Source organism: Oncorhynchus mykiss, chromosome 24, assembly GCF_057628025.1.
Source record: "Oncorhynchus mykiss isolate SJ-2025 chromosome 24, ASM5762802v1, whole genome shotgun sequence".
Lineage (NCBI taxonomy): Eukaryota > Metazoa > Chordata > Actinopteri > Salmoniformes > Salmonidae > Oncorhynchus > Oncorhynchus mykiss.
The window spans coordinates 39,882,859-39,900,167 of record NC_143045.1 but is presented as its reverse complement, the minus strand read 5'-3'; the positions used below and the strand labels follow the sequence as shown (position 1 = coordinate 39,900,167).

Below are 17,309 nucleotides of genomic sequence, written 5' to 3'. Positions count from 1 at the left end.
GCTAATTATTCCCATTGGTTATTATTCCCATTGGTTATTATTCCCATCGGTTATTATTCCCATTGATTATTATTCCCATTGGTTATTATTCTCATTGGTTATTATTCCCATTGGTTATTATTCCCATTGGTTATTATTCCCATTGGTTATTATTCCCATCGGTTATTATTCCCATTGGTTATTATTCCCATTGGTTATTATTCTCATTGGTTATTATTCCCATTGGTTATTATTCCAATTGGTTATTATTCCCATCTGTTATTATTCCCATTGGTTATTATTCCCATTGATTATTATTCCCATTGGTTATTATTCCCATTGATTATTATTCCCATCGGTTATTATTCCCATTGGTTATTATTCCCATTGGTTATTATTCCCATTGATTATTATTCCCATCGGTTATTATTCCCATTGGTTATTATTCCCATTGGTTATTATTCCCATTGATTATTATTCCCATTGGTTATTATTCCCATTGATTATTATTCCCATTGGTTATTATTCCAATTGGTTATTATTCCCATCGGTTATTATTCCCATTGGTTATTATTCCCATTGGTTATTATTCCCATCGGTTATTATTCCCATTGATTATTATTCCCATTGGTTATTATTCTCAATGGTTATTATTCCCATTGGTTATTATTCCCATTGGTTATTATTCCCATTGGTTATTATTCCCATCGGTTATTATTCCCATTGGTTATTATTCCCATTGGTTATTATTCTCATTGGTTATTATTCCCATTGGTTATTATTCCAATTGGTTATTATTCCCATTGGTTATTATTCCCATTGGTTATTATTCCCATTGATTATTATTCCCATTGGTTATTATTCCCATTGATTATTATTCCCATCGGTTATTATTCCCATTGGTTATTATTCCCATCGGTTATTATTCCCATTGATTATTATTCCCATCGGTTATTATTCCCATTGGTTATTATTCCCATTGGTTATTATTCCCATTGATTATTATTCCCATTGGTTATTATTCCCATTGGTTATTATTCCCATTGGTTATTATTCCCATTGGTTATTATTCTCATCGGTTATTATTCCCATTGGTTATTATTCCCATTGGTTATTATTCCCATTGGTTATTATTCTCATCGGTTATTATTCCCATTGATTATTATTCCCATTGGTTATTATTCCCATTGGTTATTATTCTCATTGGTTATTATTCCCATTGGTTATTATTCCCATTGGTTATTATTCCCATTGGTTATTATTCCCATTGGTTATTATTCCCATTGGTTATTATTCCCATTGATTATTATTCCCATTGATTATTATTCCCATTGGTTATTATTCCCATCGGTTATTATTCCCATCGGTTATTATTCCCATTGGATATTGATAGGCTGAGGTGGAGGGCTCTTTCTGCCCATGACAGTGATATATATATATAGACCTCAGTTATTAAACCCTTCCTCATTATGTTGATGTTAGGCTGTTCATGTTTCTTGTTTTTGTCTCGCCTAAAAAATAAAATGTCCACCTTTCCTCAGTGACTTGTTGTGTTGCCATGTGTCATGATGACGCGTGGTTTGGTAACAACCTGACCTGATCTGATCTTATCTGATCTTATCTGATCTGACCTGACGTGATCTGATCTGATCTGACCTGATCTGACCTGACCTGACCTGATCTGACCTGATCTGATCTGACCTGTCTGTCTCTGTCTGTCTGTCTGTCTGTCTGTCTGTCTGTCTGTCTGTCTGTCTGTCTGTCTGTCTGTCTGTCTGTCTGTCTGTGTATCCACCCCTCCCTCCTCTCCCCAGGTGTGTCGGGAGTACCAGAGAGGTAACTGTACGCGGGGGGAGAGTGACTGTCGCTTCGCCCACCCCTCAGACAGCACCATGATAGACACCAACGACAACACCGTGACCGTGTGTATGGACTACATAAAGGGTCGCTGCTCCAGGGAGAAGTGTAAATACTTCCACCCTCCAGCCCACCTGCAGGCCAAGATAAAGGCTGGCCAACACCAGGTCAACCAGTCTGCTGCCGCAGTAGCCATGGTAGGTATCCCTCTATAACACCCCCCCCCCCCCCCCCCCCTCAGCCACTCCTCTCCAACCCCACCTACATCTGAAAACCTGCCCCCCCCACCACCACTCCTCTCCAACCCCACCTACGTCTGAAAACCTGACCCCCCCCACACCACTCCTCTCCAGCCCCACCTACGTCTGAAAACCTGACCCCCACCCCCCCCATCATCTCCTCCAGCCAGCCCCTTCAGCTCTGCTCTCTCAACCCTCTCCTGTCCTCTCTCATCCCCTCCCCCCACACCATCTAGACTGCCCAGCAGACGTAGACAGTAAAGGTAATGGAGACTTATTATGCAGCTAAACTAGTTAGCTTAATTGTATCATGCTAAATGTGTGACTAACTGCCCCCTCTGACCCTGATCCCTTTCCTTTAGCTCTTTCAACTGTTATCACCTGTTATAGCGTGTGTTATAACCAGATATATTGTTATTTAACATGTGGTATAAACAGATATATTTTTATTTAGCATGTGTTATAACCAGATATATTGTTATTTAACATGTGGTATAACCAGATATATTGTTATTTAACATGTGTTATAACCAGATATATTGTTATTTAACATGTGGTATAACCAGATATATTGTTATTTAACATGTGTTATAACCAGATATATTGTTATTTAACATGTGGTATAACCAGATATATTGTTATTTAACATGTGTTATAACCAGATATATTGTTATTTAACATGTGTTATAACTAGATATATTGTTATTTAACATGTGTTATAACCAGATATATTGTTATTTAACATGTGTTATAACTAGATATATTGTTATTTAACATGTGGTATAACCAGATATATTGTTATTTAACATGTGTTATAACTAGATATATTGTTATTTAACATGTGGTATAACCAGATATATTGTTATATAACATGTGTTATAACCAGATATATTGTTATTTAACATGTGTTATAACTAGATATATTGTTATTTAACATGTGTTATAACCAGATATATTGTTATTTAACATGTGTTATAACCAGATATATTGTTATTTAACATGTGGTATAACCAGATATATTGTTATTTAACATGTGTTATAACTAGATATATTGTTATTTAACATGTGTTATAACCAGATATATTGTTATTTAACATGTGTTATAACCAGATATATTGTTATTTAACGTGTTGTAACTGGTGATATTGTTATTTAACATGTGGTATAACCAGATATATTGTTATTTAACATGTGTTATAACCAGATATATTGTTATTTAACATGTGATATAACTAGATATATTGTTATTTAACATGTGGTATAACTAGATATATTGTTATTTAACATGTGTTATAACCAGATATATTGTTATTTAACATGTGTTATAACTAGATATATTGTTATTTAACATGTGTTATAACCAGATATATTGTTATATAACATGTGTTATAACCAGATATATTGTTATATAACATGTGTTACAACCAGATATATTGTTATTTAACATGTGTTACAACCAGATATATTGTTATTTAACATGTGTTATAACCAGATATATTGTTATATAACATGTGTTATAACCAGATATATTGTTATTTAACATGTGTTATAACCAGATATATTGTTATTTAACATGTGTTATAACTAGATATATTGTTATTTAACATGTGTTATAACCAGATATATTGTTATTTAACATGTGATATAACTAGATATATTGTTATTTAACATGTGATATAACTAGATATATTGTTATTTAACATGTGTTATAAACAGATATATTGTTATTTAACATGTGTTACAACCAGATATATTGTTATTTAACATGTGTTATAACCAGATATATTGTTATTTAACATGTGTTATAACCAGATATATTGTTATTTAACATGTGTTACAACCAGATATATTGTTATTTAACATGTGGTATAACCAGATATATTGTTATTTAACATGTGTTATAACTAGATATATTGTTATTTAACATGTGATATAACTAGATATATTGTTATTTAACATGTGGTATAACCAGATATATTGTTATATAACGTGTTGTAACTGGAGATATTGTTATGCTTCTTAGAGCTGCTGTAATTGTGTAGCAATGCTTACTCTTACTATATTTAGGACTTGTTGAGTATCAACTAAACAGCGTTGATACGTCTCCCTATAGAAACGTCATGCCATCACTAAAATATCAAGTAGTCCTGGACGTATTAGCTTTGAGCTATATGACTCGCAGCAAATAATTCTGTAGTTTTCTGAAACCAGGAAGTGTCTAACGGTAACTGCAGTAATAGCGTTTAGCTCAATCCAGTGACAGCGAATAGCAAGTAAAGCAACATTCCTGTGTAAGTAAATGATGTCAAGGCCATAGTGTTTACAGTAACAACCCTACAGCCGTTAATGATGTCAAGGCCCCAGTGTTTACAGTAACAACCCTACAGCCGTTAATGATGTCAAGGCCCCAGTGTTTACAGTAACAACCCTACAGCCGTTAATGATGTCAAGGCCCTAGTGTTTACAGTAACAACCCTACAGCCGTTAATGATGTCAAGGCCCTAGTGTTTACAGTAACAACCCTACAGCCGTTAATGATGTCAAGGCCCCAGTGTTTACAGTAACAACCCTACAGCCGTTAATGATGTCATGGCCGTAGTGTTTACAGTAACAACCCTACAGCCGTTAATGATGTCAAGGCCCTAGTGTTTACAGTAACAACCCTACAGCCGTTAATGATGTCAAGGCCCTAGTGTTTACAGTAACAACCCTACAGCCGTTAATGATGTCAAGGCCCTAGTGTTTACAGTAACAACCCTACAGCCGTTAATGATGTCAAGGCCCTAGTGTTTACAGTAACAACCCTACAGCTGTTAATGATGTCAAGGCTGTAGTGTTTACAGTAAAAACTCTACAGCTGTTAATGATGTCAAGGCCGTAGTGTTTACAGTAACAACCCTACAGCCGTTAGTGATGTCAAGGCCCTAGTGTTTACAGTAACAACCCTACAGCCGTTAATGATGTCAAGGCCCCAGTGTTTACAGTAACAACCCTACAGCCGTTAATGATGTCAAGGCCCTAGTGTTTACAGTAACAACCCTACAGCCGTTAATGATGTCAAGGCCCTGGTGTTTACAGTAACAACCCTACAGCCGTTAATGATGTCAAGGCCCCAGTGTTTACAGTAACAACCCTACAGCCGTTAATGATGTCAAGGCCCTAGTGTTTACAGTAACAACCCTACAGCCGTTAGTGATGTCAAGGCCCTAGTGTTTACAGTAACAACCCTACAGCCGTTAATGATGTCAAGGCCCTAGTGTTTACAGTAACAACCCTACAGCCGTTAATGATGTCAAGGCCCTAGTGTTTACAGTAACAACCCTACAGCCGTTAGTGATGTGAAGACCGTAGTGTTTACAGTAACAACCCTACAGCCGTTAATGATGTCAAGGCCCCAGTGTTTACAGTAACAACCCTACAGCCATTAATGATGTCAAGGCCCTAGTGTTTACAGTAACAACCCTACAGCCGTTAATGATGTCAAGGCCCTAGTGTTTACAGTAACAACCCTACAGCCGTTAGTGATGTGAAGACCGTAGTGTTTACAGTAACAACCCTACAGCCATTAATGTGCGTCCTCCAGCTATGTTATTTGTTGTATTTTGCATTCCAATGATTTGTTGTTTTGTTTGTTTTTGTTTTGTTTTTTCTCTCACCAACCCAAACTGCACTGCTGCCTCCATGATGCACCTCTGCTTGCCGGTTTATGTTAATGCGCTTGAACCCCATTGGCCCATTTCCACCTTGTGCTCGCTGCCTGCTAATTGAGGCTCAGTCGGCTGTCAAATCACTGAAGCGACCCCTCGACGCAACCTTTGACCTGGTACTATGACCTTTCACCTTTTAGCTTGGCATGCAGCTCTGTTATACTAGTTTCTAACTAAATACATCTTAGTAAGTTACTGTTTGCTAACCATTTCATATCTGGGTTGATAAATTGATTATTACATGACTGTTTACTAAACACGTCATTGCTGGGATGTTTAATTGACTATGGCAATAATGTTTTCTAAACATTTCGTTGATGGGGTGATGAATTGATTGTGGTATAGTGGTACCCCGTTAATTAACCTAAATATCCCTTTACATTACAATTGCATCTCTGTGTCAACGTGGGAATGAGGCGGGATTTGCAAAACACTTGCAGTGCCTAAGAAGCTTTTATTAGTGTTGTCTACAGTCAGTTCATCCCTTCTAGTCTATTAATCCTTATAATAACATGGTTTGAACGTTAATCTGGAATTAATTTAGTTAACGCAGCAGCTAAAACCATGATTGGTGTCTATTCAGGAGTGTTCAAGTATAAATATATGGCATGGTTATAATATGTTTTCTTATTATTGCCAGTTCTGCATGTCTAATTCTGGTGGACGGAGGGACTTTAGAATGAACAAGGCTTCTACTGTTAATCATGGAGCTAGAAGTGCAGCTTTTCTCTGTCAACCTCCTCTCTGTTAACACCATCTCTGTTAATATCCTCTCTGTTAATAACACCATCTCTGTTAACACCATCTCTGTTAACATCCTCTCTGTTAACATCCTCTCTGTTAACATCCTCTCTGTTAACATCCTCTCTGTTAACATCCTCTCTGTTAATATCCTCTCTGTTAATAACACCATCTCTGTTAACACCATCTCTGTTAACACCATCTCTGTTAACATCCTCTCTGTTAACATCCTCTCTGTTAACATCCTCTCTGTTAACATCCTCTCTGTTAATATCCTCTCTGTTAATAACACCATCTCTGTTAACATCCTCTCTGTTAACATCCTCTCTGTTAATATCCTCTCTGTTAATAACACCATCTCTGTTAACACCATCTCTGTTAACACCATCTCTGTTAACATCCTCTCTGTTAACATCCTCTCTGTTAACATCCTCTCTGTTAATATCCTCTCTGTTAATATCCTCTCTGTTAACATCCTCTCTGTTAACATCCTCTCTGTTAACATCCTCTCTGTTAATAACACCATCTCTGTTAACACCATCTCTGTTAACATCCTCTCTGTTAACATCCTCTCTGTTAACATCCTCTCTGTTAATATCCTCTCTGTTAATAACACCATCTCTGTTAACACCATCTCTGTTAACACCATCTCTGTTAACATCCTCTCTGTTAACATCCTCTCTGTTAACATCCTCTCTGTTAATATCCTCTCTGTTAATATCCTCTCTGTTAACATCCTCTCTGTTAACATCCTCTCTGTTAACATCCTCTCTGTTAATATCCTCTCTGTTAACATCCTCTCTGTTAACATCCTCTCTGTTAACACCACCTCTGTTAACATCCTCTCTGTTAATAACACCATCTCTGTTAATAACATCCTCTATGTTAACACCATCTCTGTTAACATCTTCTCTGTTAATAACACCATCTCTGTTAATAACACCATCTCTGTTTACATCCTCTCTGTTAACATCCTCTCTGTTAATAACATAATCTCTGTTAATAACATAATCTCTGTTAACATCCTCTCTGTTGACTCCTGGTTACTAGTAAAATCCTTATTATCTTTATTTTACAGAGCTCCTAATACGTTCTCAATGATGCGTTGTAAAAGCTGATTTACTTTTGCAGTATTCATGTTCTATATTTCTGTGTATATTGTCTGCATGTTGGTAACTACTTTTCTCTAATTGTGACAATCTCTAGCTGTCACAATTCGTAGACAAGCACCACTGTCTTGAAGGACTAGTGTAACATAGACCATTGTCTTATTATGGGGCTAGTGTAACATAGACCACTGTCTTATTATGGGGCTAGTGTAACACAGACCACTGTCTTATTATGGGGCTAGTGTAACACAGACCACTGTCTTATTATGGGCCTAGTGTAACATAGACCACTGTCTTATTATGGGGCTAGTGTAACATAGACCACTGTCTTATTATGGGGCTAGTGTAACATAGACCACTGTCTTATTATGGGGCTAGTGTAACACAGACCACTGTCTTATTATGGGCCTAGTGTAACATAGACCACTGTCTTATTATGGGGCTAGTGTTGCATAGACCACGATCTTATTATGGGGCTAGTGTAACACAGACCACTGTCTTATTATGGGCCTAGTGTAACATAGACCACTGTCTTATTATGGGCCTAGTGTAACATAGACCACTGTCTTATTATGGGGCTAGTGTTGCATAGACCACGATCTTATTATGGGGCTAGTGTAACATAGACCACTGTCTTATTATGGGCCTAGTGTAGACAAGCACCACTGTCTTGAAGGACTAGTGTAACATAGACCATTGTCTTATTATGGGGCTAGTGTAACATAGACCACTGTCTTATTATGGGCCTAGTGTAACATAGACCACTGTCTTATTATGGGGCTAGTGTAACATAGACCACGATCTTATTATGGGGCTAGTGTAACACAGACCACTGTCTTATTATGGGCCTAGTGTAACATAGACCACTGTCTTATTATGGGGCTAGTGTTTTTTTTTTTTTTTTTTTTATTTCACCTTTATTTAACCAGGTAGGCTAGTTGAGAACAAGTTCTCATTTGCAACTGCGACCTGGCCAAGATAAAGCATAGCAGTATGAGCAGACAACACAGAGTTACACATGGAGTAAACAATTAACAAGTCAATAACACAGTAGAAAAACAAAGGGGGGAGTCTATATACAATGTGTGCAAAAGGCATGAGGAGGTAGGCAAATAATTACAATTTTGCAGATTAACACTGGAGTGATAAATGATCAGATGGTCATGTACAGGTAGAGATATTGGTGTGCAAAAGAGCAGAAAAATAAATAAATAAAAACAGTATGGGGATGAGGTAGGTGAAAATGGGTGGGCTATTTACCAATAGACTATGTACAGCTGCAGCGATCGGTTAGCTGCTCAGATAGCTGATGTTTGAAGTTGGTGAGGGAGATAAAAGTCTCCAACTTCAGCGATTTTTGCAATTCGTTCCAGTCACAGGCAGCAGAGTACTGGAACGAAAGGCGGCCAAATGAGGTGTTGGCTTTAGGGATGATCAGTGAGATACACCTGCTGGAGCGCTTGCTACGGATGGGTGTTGCCATCGTGACCAGTGAGCTGAGATAAGGCGGAGCTTTACCTAGCATGGACTTGTAGATGACCTGGAGCCAGTGGGTCTGGCGACGAATATGTAGCGAGGGCCAGCCGACTAGAGCATACAAGTCGCAGTGGTGGGTGGTATAAGGTGCTTTAGTGACAAAACGGATGGCACTGTGATAGACTGCATCCAGTTTGCTGAGTAGAGTGTTGGAAGCCATTTTGTAGATGACATCGCCGAAGTCGAGGATCGGTAGGATAGTCAGTTTTACTAGGGTAAGCTTGGCGGCGTGAGTGAAGGAGGCTTTGTTGCGGAATAGAAAGCCGACTCTTGATTTGATTTTCGATTGGAGATGTTTGATATGAGTCTGGAAGGAGAGTTTGCAGTCTAGCCAGACACCTAGGTACTTATAGATGTCCACATATTCTAGGTCGGAACCATCCAGGGTGGTGATGCTAGGCGGGGATGCGGGTGCAGGCAGCGATCGGTTGAAAAGCATGCATTTGGTTTTACTAGCGTTTAAGAGCAGTCGGAGGCCACGGAAGGAGTGTTGTATGGCATTGAAGCTCGTTTGGAGGTTAGATAGCACAGTGTCCAATGACGGGCCGAAAGTATATAGAATGGTGTCGTCTGCGTAGAGGTGGATCAGGGAATCGCCCGCAGCAAGAGCAACATCATTGATGTATACAGAGAAAAGAGTCGGCCCGAGAATTGAACCCTGTGGCACCCCCATAGAGACTGCCAGAGGACCGGACAGCATGCCCTCCGATTTGACACACTGAACTCTGTCTGCAAAGTAATTGGTGAACCAGGCAAGGCAGTCATCCGAAAAACCGAGGCTACTGAGTCTGCCGATAAGAATATGGTGATTGACAGAGTCGAAAGCCTTGGCAAGGTCGATGAAGACGGCTGCACAGTACTGTCTTTTATCAATGGCGGTTATGATATCGTTTAGTACCTTGAGTGTGGCTGAGGTGCACCCGTAACCGGCTCGGAAACCAGATTGCACAGCGGAGAAGGTACAGTGGGATTCGAGATGGTCAGTGACCTGTTTGTTGACTTGGCTTTCGAAGACCTTAGATAGGCAGGGCAGGATGGATATAGGTCTGTAACAGTTTGGGTCCAGGGTGTCTCCCCCTTTGAAGAGGGGGATAACTGCGGCAGCTTTCCAATCCTTGGGGATCTCAGACGATATGAAAGAGAGGTTGAACAGGCTGGTAATAGGGGTTGCGACAATGGTGGCGGATAGTTTCAGAAATAGAGGGTCCAGATTGTCAAGCCCAGCTGATTTGTACGGGTCCAGGTTTTGCAGCTCTTTCAGAACATCTGCTATCTGGATTTGGGTAAAGGAGAACCTGGAGAGGCTTGGGCGAGGAGCAGCGGGGGGGGGGCGGGGCTGTTGGCCGAGGTTGAAGTAGCCAGGCGGAAGGCATGGCCAGCCGTTGAGAAATGCTCATTGAAGTTTTCGATAATCATGGATTTATCGGTGGTGACCGTGTTACCTAGCCTCAGTGCAGTGGGCAGCTGGGAGGAGGTGCTCTTGTTCTCCATTGACTTCACAGTGTCCCAGAACTTTTTGGAGTTGGAGCTACAGGATGCAAACTTCTGCCTGAAGAAGCTGGCCTTAGCTTTCCTGACTGACTGCGTGTATTGGTTCCGGACTTCCCTGAACAGTTGCATATCACGGGGACTATTCGATGCTATTGCAGTCCGCCACAGGATGTTTTTGTGCTGGTCGAGGGCAGTCAGGTCTGGGGTGAACCAAGGGCTGTATCTGTTCTTAGTTCTGCATTTTTTGAACGGAGCATGCTTATCTAAAATGGTGAGGAAGTTACTTTTAAAGAATGACCAGGCATCCTCAACTGACGGGATGAGGTCAATGTCCTTCCAGGATACCCGGGCCAGGTCGATTAGGAAGGCCTGCTCACAGAAGTGTTTTAGGGAGCGTTTGACAGTGATGAGGGGTGGTCGTTTGACTGCGGCTCCGTAGCGGATACAGGCAATGAGGCAGTGATCGCTGAGATCCTGGTTGAAGACAGCGGAGGTGTATTTGGAGGGCCAGTTGGTCAGGATGACGTCTATGAGGGTGCCCTTGTTTACAGAGTTAGGGTTGTACCTGGTGGGTTCCTTGATGATTTGTGTGAGATTGAGGGCATCTAGCTTAGATTGTAGGACTGCCGGGGTGTTAAGCATATCCCAGTTTAGGTCACCTAACAGAACAAACTCTGAAGCTAGATGGGGGGCGATCAATTCACAAATGGTGTCCAGGGCACAGCTGGGAGCTGAGGGAGGTCGGTAGCAGGCGGCAACAGTGAGAGACTTATTTCTGGAGAGAGTAATTTTCAAAATTAGTAGTTCGAACTGTTTGGGTATGGACCTGGAAAGTATGACATTACTTTGCAGGCTATCTCTGCAGTAGACTGCAACTCCTCCCCCTTTGGCAGTTCTATCTTGACGGAAGATGTTATAGTTGGGTATGGAAATCTCTGAATTTTTGGTGGCCTTCCTGAGCCAGGATTCAGACACAGCAAGGACATCAGGGTTAGCAGAGTGTGCTAGAGCAGTGAGTAAAACAAACTTAGGGAGGAGGCTTCTGATGTTGACATGCATGAAACCAAGGCTTTTTCGATCACAGAAGTCAACAAATGAGGGTGCCTGGGGACATGCAGGGCCTGGGTTTACCTCCACATCACCCGCGGAACAGAGAAGGAGTAGTATGAGAGTGCGGCTAAAGGCTATCAAAACTGGTCGCCTAGAGCGGTGGGGACAGAGAATAAGAGGAGCAGGTTTCTGGGCATGGTAGAATATATTCAGGGCATAATGCGCAGACAGGGGTATGGTGGGGTGCGGGTACAGCGGAGGTAAGCCCAGGCACTGGGTGATGATGAGAGAGGTTGTATCTCTGGACATGCTGGTTGTAATGGGTGAGGTCACCGCATGTGTGGGAGGTGGGACAAAGGAGTTATCAGGGGTATGAAGAGTGGAACTAGGGGCTCCATTGTGAACTAAAACAATGATAACTAACCTGAACAACAGTATACAAGGCATATTGACACTTGAGAGAGACATACAGCGAGGCATACAGTAATCACAGGTGTTGAGTTGGGAAAGCTAGCTAGACAGTAGGTGAGACAACAGCTAATCAGCTAGCACAACAACAGCAGGTAAAATGGCGTTGACTAGGCAACGGGGCCAACAGATAAAACAAACAAGCAGAATGGAGTACCGTGATTAATGGACAGTCCAGCGTGCATCAGCTATGTAGCCAAGAGATCAGTGTCCAGGGGGCAGCGGTGGATGGGGCAGGGAAGCTGGACTGGCGAGTGTTATCCAGGTTAAAAAAACTAACAATGACTAAATAGCTTGTAGCTAGTTAGCTGGTTAGCTTCTGGGGGTTCTTGAATGTGTACTAAAAATTAAAAATAATAGCGATTCCGTATCACATTGGGTGAGGCAGGTTTCCGTAAGGTATAAACAAGTTAAAAATCAAAAAGAGATAGAAAGTAAATATGGATCCAATGAGTGTTTGGGACGCGGCGATTCAGACGGTTAGCAGGCCTGTGCTAACAAGCTAACAGTTTGTAGGCCCGGGGTAAACAAGGTAGCAGTTAGCGGACCGGAGCTGGACAAGCTAGCAGTTAGCAGGCCTAATTAGCAAGCAGGGAGATAGCGAGGGCTAGAGAGTTAGCCTTTGGGGGACTTTGCGATGGGGTGAGTCTGTTTATTCCTCTTCATGCGATGACATCTATAGACCGGTCATGGGCCCGGGTATTGTAGCCCAGGAGTATGCTGCGGTGGTAGCACAGGTGCGCTGGCCGGGCTAGCTTCAAGCTAAGTGGGTGGAAACGCTAGCCAGGAGCAATCATCCGGGGTTGCGGTTTAGCTAGATAGCTAGTTGTGAAGATCCAGCTGAGAAATGTTCCGTTTGCGGTGGGAATCCGGGGATGAAAAAAATAAATAGGTCCGTTGTGCTCTGGTTAGAGTCGCGTTGTTCGAACTGGCGAGAGCTTTCCGAGCTAAAGGTTAGCTGATGACCGGTTAGCTGAAGACCTCTAGCACAGCTGGTGGTTAGCTGGCTAGCTTCAGTTGAGGGGTTCCGGTTCCGAAGTAAATATAAATACTTTAAGAAAAATAGCTACGTTGGGTGAGGCGGGTTGCAGGAGAGTATTGGAAGCTTAGGTTTAGCAAAATGTTTTTAAAGAGATATGCTTAGAAAAAAATATGTAAAAAAACGAAAAAGAAACGATATATACAAGGGACACGACAGGACAGGACGACTTACTGCTACGCCATCTTGGACCCATAATAGACCACTGTCTTATTATGGGGCTAGTGTAACACAGACCACTGTCTTATTATGGGCCTAGTGTAACATAGACCACTGTCTTATTATGGGGCTAGTGTAACATAGACCACGATCTTATTATGGGGCTAGTGTAACACAGACCACTGTCTTATTATGGGCCTAGTGTAACATAGACCACTGTCTTATTATGGGCCTAGTGTAACTGTCACGTATTAACAAGGTAGGTGGAATCAAGCGCAGAGAGCAGGTGCAGTGAGTCGATAGTTTATTCTCCGGAACAAACACTGAAAACCCGAAAACAGGGTGAAATAATCCAACACAGGATTAAGATATATCGGAGCAAATAACACAATACGTATTCACTAAAATACATGAAACCAAAACAATCCCGCACGAAACAAGGGCGGGACAACCTACTATAAATAAGGACGTCAATAAACTAAAATACACACAGGTGAAACTAATAAGACAAAACCAACAGACAAACGAAAAAGGGATCGATGGTGGCTAGTAGGACGGTGACGACGACCGCCGAGCACCGCCTGAACAGGCAGGAGAGCCAACTTCGGCGGAAGTCGTGACAGTACCCCCCCCCTGACGCGCGGCCCCCGCAGCGCGCCGCCACCGTCCTCGAGGACGACCCGGAGGACGAGGTGCTGGGCGATCCGGGTGGAGGCGGTGGAAATCACTCAGGAGAGAAGGGTCCAAAATGTCCCTCACCGGAACCCAGCATCTCTCCTCCGGACCGTACCCCTCCCAGTCCACGAGGTACTGTAGGCCCCCCACCCGGCGTCTCGAATCCAGAATGCCCCGAACTGTGTACGCCGGGGACCCCTCGATGTCCAGGGGGGGCGGAGGGACCTCAGGCACCTCACCTTCTTGCAGGGGACCAGCCACCACCGGCCTGAGGAGAGACACATGAAACGAGGGGTTAATACGGTAATACCTAGGAAGTTGTAACCTGCAACACACCTCGTTTATTCTCCTCAGGACTTTAAACGGCCCCACACACTGCGGCCCCAGCTTCCGACAGGGCAGGCGGAGGGGCAGGTTCCGGGTCGAGAGCCAGACCCTGTCCCCCGGTGCAAACACGGGGGCCTCACTGCGGTGTTGGTCAGCGCTCCTCTTCTGCCGTTCGCCCGCTACCCGTAGTGAGTCCTGAACGGCTTTCCATGTGTCCTTGGAGCGCTGTACCCATTCCTCCACCGCAGGAGCCTCGGTCTGGCTCTGATGCCATGGAGCCAGGACCGGCTGGTAACCTAACACACACTCAAAAGGAGACAAGTTAGTTGAGGAGTGGCGTAGGGAGTTCTGAGCTAGTTCAGCCCAGGGAACATACCTTGCCCACTCACCAGGCCGGTCCCGGCAATAGGACCGCAGAAACCTGCCCACCTCTTGATTTACGCGCTCCACCTGCCCATTACTCTCGGGGTGAAAACCTGAGGTTAAGCTGACCGAGACCCCCAGTCTCTCCATAAACGCCCTCCATACTCTGGACGTGAATTGGGGACCCCGATCAGAAACGATGTCCTCAGGCACCCCATAGTGCCGGAAGACATGGGTAAACAAGGCCTCAGCAGTCTGCAGGGCCGTAGGGAGACCGGGCAACGGGATGAGACGACAGGACTTAGAAAACCGATCCACAACGACCAGGATTGTAGTACTTCCCTGGGACGGGGGAAGGTCGGTAAGAAAGTCCACCGATAAGTGTGTCCACGGCCGTTGTGGAACGGGGAGGGGTTGTAATTTCCCTCTAGGCAAGTGCCGAGGAGCCTTGCTCTGAGCACACACGGAGCAGGAGGAGACATAAAATCTCACGTCTTTAGCTAGCGTGGGCCACCAGTATCTCCCTCTCAGACTCCGCACTGTCCTCTCGATGCCAGGATGACCCGAGGAGGGGAGAGTATGAGCCCACCGAATCAGCTTGTCCCGGACCCCCCTCGGTACGTACTGGGTTCCTACTGGACAGTTGGGAGGGGCCGGCTCTGACCGTGAGGCCCCCTCTATCTCTGCGTCCACCTCCCATACCACCGGTGCCACGAGACATGACGGTGAAATGATGGGAGTTGGCTCAACGGGCCGCTCCTCGGTATCATAGAGGCGGGACAGCGCGTCGGCCTTGGTGTTTTGGGAGCCGGGCCGGTATGAGAGGGTAAACCGGAATCTGGTAAAAAACATGGCCCATCTAGCCTGACGTGGATTCATTCTCTTCGCTGCCCGGATATACTCGAGATTACGATGGTCAGTCCAGATGAGAAAGGGGTGTTTAGCCCCCTCAAGCCAATGTCTCCACACCTTCAGAGCCTTGACTACAGCTAACAACTCCCGGTCCCCCACATCATAGTTTCGCTCCGCTGGGCTGAGCTTGCTCGAAAAGAAAGCACAAGGGCGAAGTTTGGGTGGCACGCCCGAGCGTTGGGACAGCACGGCTCCGACCCCAGCCTCGGACGCATCCACCTCCACTATGAACGCTAAAGAGGGGTCCGGATGCGCCAACACGGGTGCATTGGTGAACAGCTCCTTCAAACGAGTGAATGCTCTGCCCGCCTCTGCTGACCAGCGCAAGCGCACCGGTCCTCCCTTCAGCAGCGAGGTGATGGGAGCAGCTACCTGACCAAAACCCCGGATAAACCTCCGGTAGTAATTGGCAAACCCTAAAAACCGCTGCACCTCTTTCACCGTGGTCGGAGTCGGCCAATTACGCACGGCTGTAACGCGGTCATCCTCCATCACCACCCCAGAGGTGGAAATACGATATCCCAGGAAGGAAACGGACTGTTTGAAAAACTCACATTTCTCCGCCTTGCAATACAGATCATGCTCCAGCAGTCGCCCAAGTACCTTACGCACCAGAGACACATGCGCCGCGCGTGTGGCAGAATAGATCAAGATGTCATCGATGTACACTACCACTCCCTGCCCGAGCAGGTCTCGGAGAATCTCGTCTACGAAGGATTGGAAAACGGCTGGAGCATTCTTCAACCCGTATGGCATGACGCGGTACTCATAATGACCAGATGTAGTACTGAATGCAGTTTTCCACTCATCCCCTCCCCGGATACGCACCAGATTATACGCGCTCCTCAGGTCCAGTTTTGTGAAGAAGCGCGCCCCGTGAAATGATTCCACCGCCGTGGCGATGAGAGGTAGTGGGTAACTAAACCCCACTGTGATGGAATTTAGACCTCTATAATCAATGCACGGACGCAGACCTCCATCCTTCTTCTTCACAAAAAAGAAGCTCGAGGAGACGGGTGATGCGGAGGGCCGAATGTACCCCTGTCTCAGTGATTCAGTAACGTATGTTTCCATCGCTACCGTCTCCTCCTGGGACAATGGATACACGTGACTCCTAGGAAGTGCAGCGTTCTCCAGAAGGTTTATCACGCAGTCCTCTCGACGATGAGGTGGTAATTGGGTCGCCTTCTTTTTACTGAAGGCGATAGCCAAATCGGCATATTCAGAGGGAATGCGCACGGTGGAAACTTGGTCTGGACTCTCCACCGTAGTCGCACCAACGGCAACTCCTCTACACCTACCTGAACACTCCTCTGACCACCCCTTAAGAGCCCCCTGTCGCCAGGAAATCACCGGGTTGTGTTGAGCTAACCAGGGAACCCCCAACACCACCGGAAACGCAGGTGAATCTATAAGGAACAGACTAATCTGCTCCTTATGATCCCCCTGCGTTACCATGTCCAGTGGCACCGTAGCCTCCCTAATCACTCCTGACCCTAATGGTCGGCTATCTAATGAGTGCACGGGGAAAGGTTGATCTACCGACACCAGGGGAATCCCTAGCCTTAACGCAAGCCCACGATCCATGAAATTCCCAGCTGCGCCTGAATCGACTAGCGCCTTATGCTGTAGAGAGGGAAAAAACCCAGGGAAAGAA

At 44.2% G+C, this 17,309-nt stretch overlaps 1 protein-coding gene across 7 annotated transcripts in view; it reads left to right on the top strand.

Annotated features, from left to right (window-relative positions):
• The window catches only part of LOC110523138 (muscleblind-like protein 1), a 121,603-nt gene that overhangs the window by 88,223 nt on the left and 16,071 nt on the right, over nt 1-17,309 (top strand). For 4 of the 7 annotated variants that reach the window (XM_090218963.1, XM_090218964.1, XM_036961798.2 and 1 more), the window contains exon 5: nt 1,794-2,033. In XM_090218963.1, the coding sequence (XP_090075089.1) occupies nt 1,794-2,033 (240 nt within the window). Of the gene's footprint in view, nt 1-1,793; nt 2,034-5,844; nt 5,899-17,309 lie in introns of all 7 variants that reach the window. The other 3 variants (XM_090218962.1, XM_090218961.1, XM_036961799.2) reach the window with 1 other exon arrangement.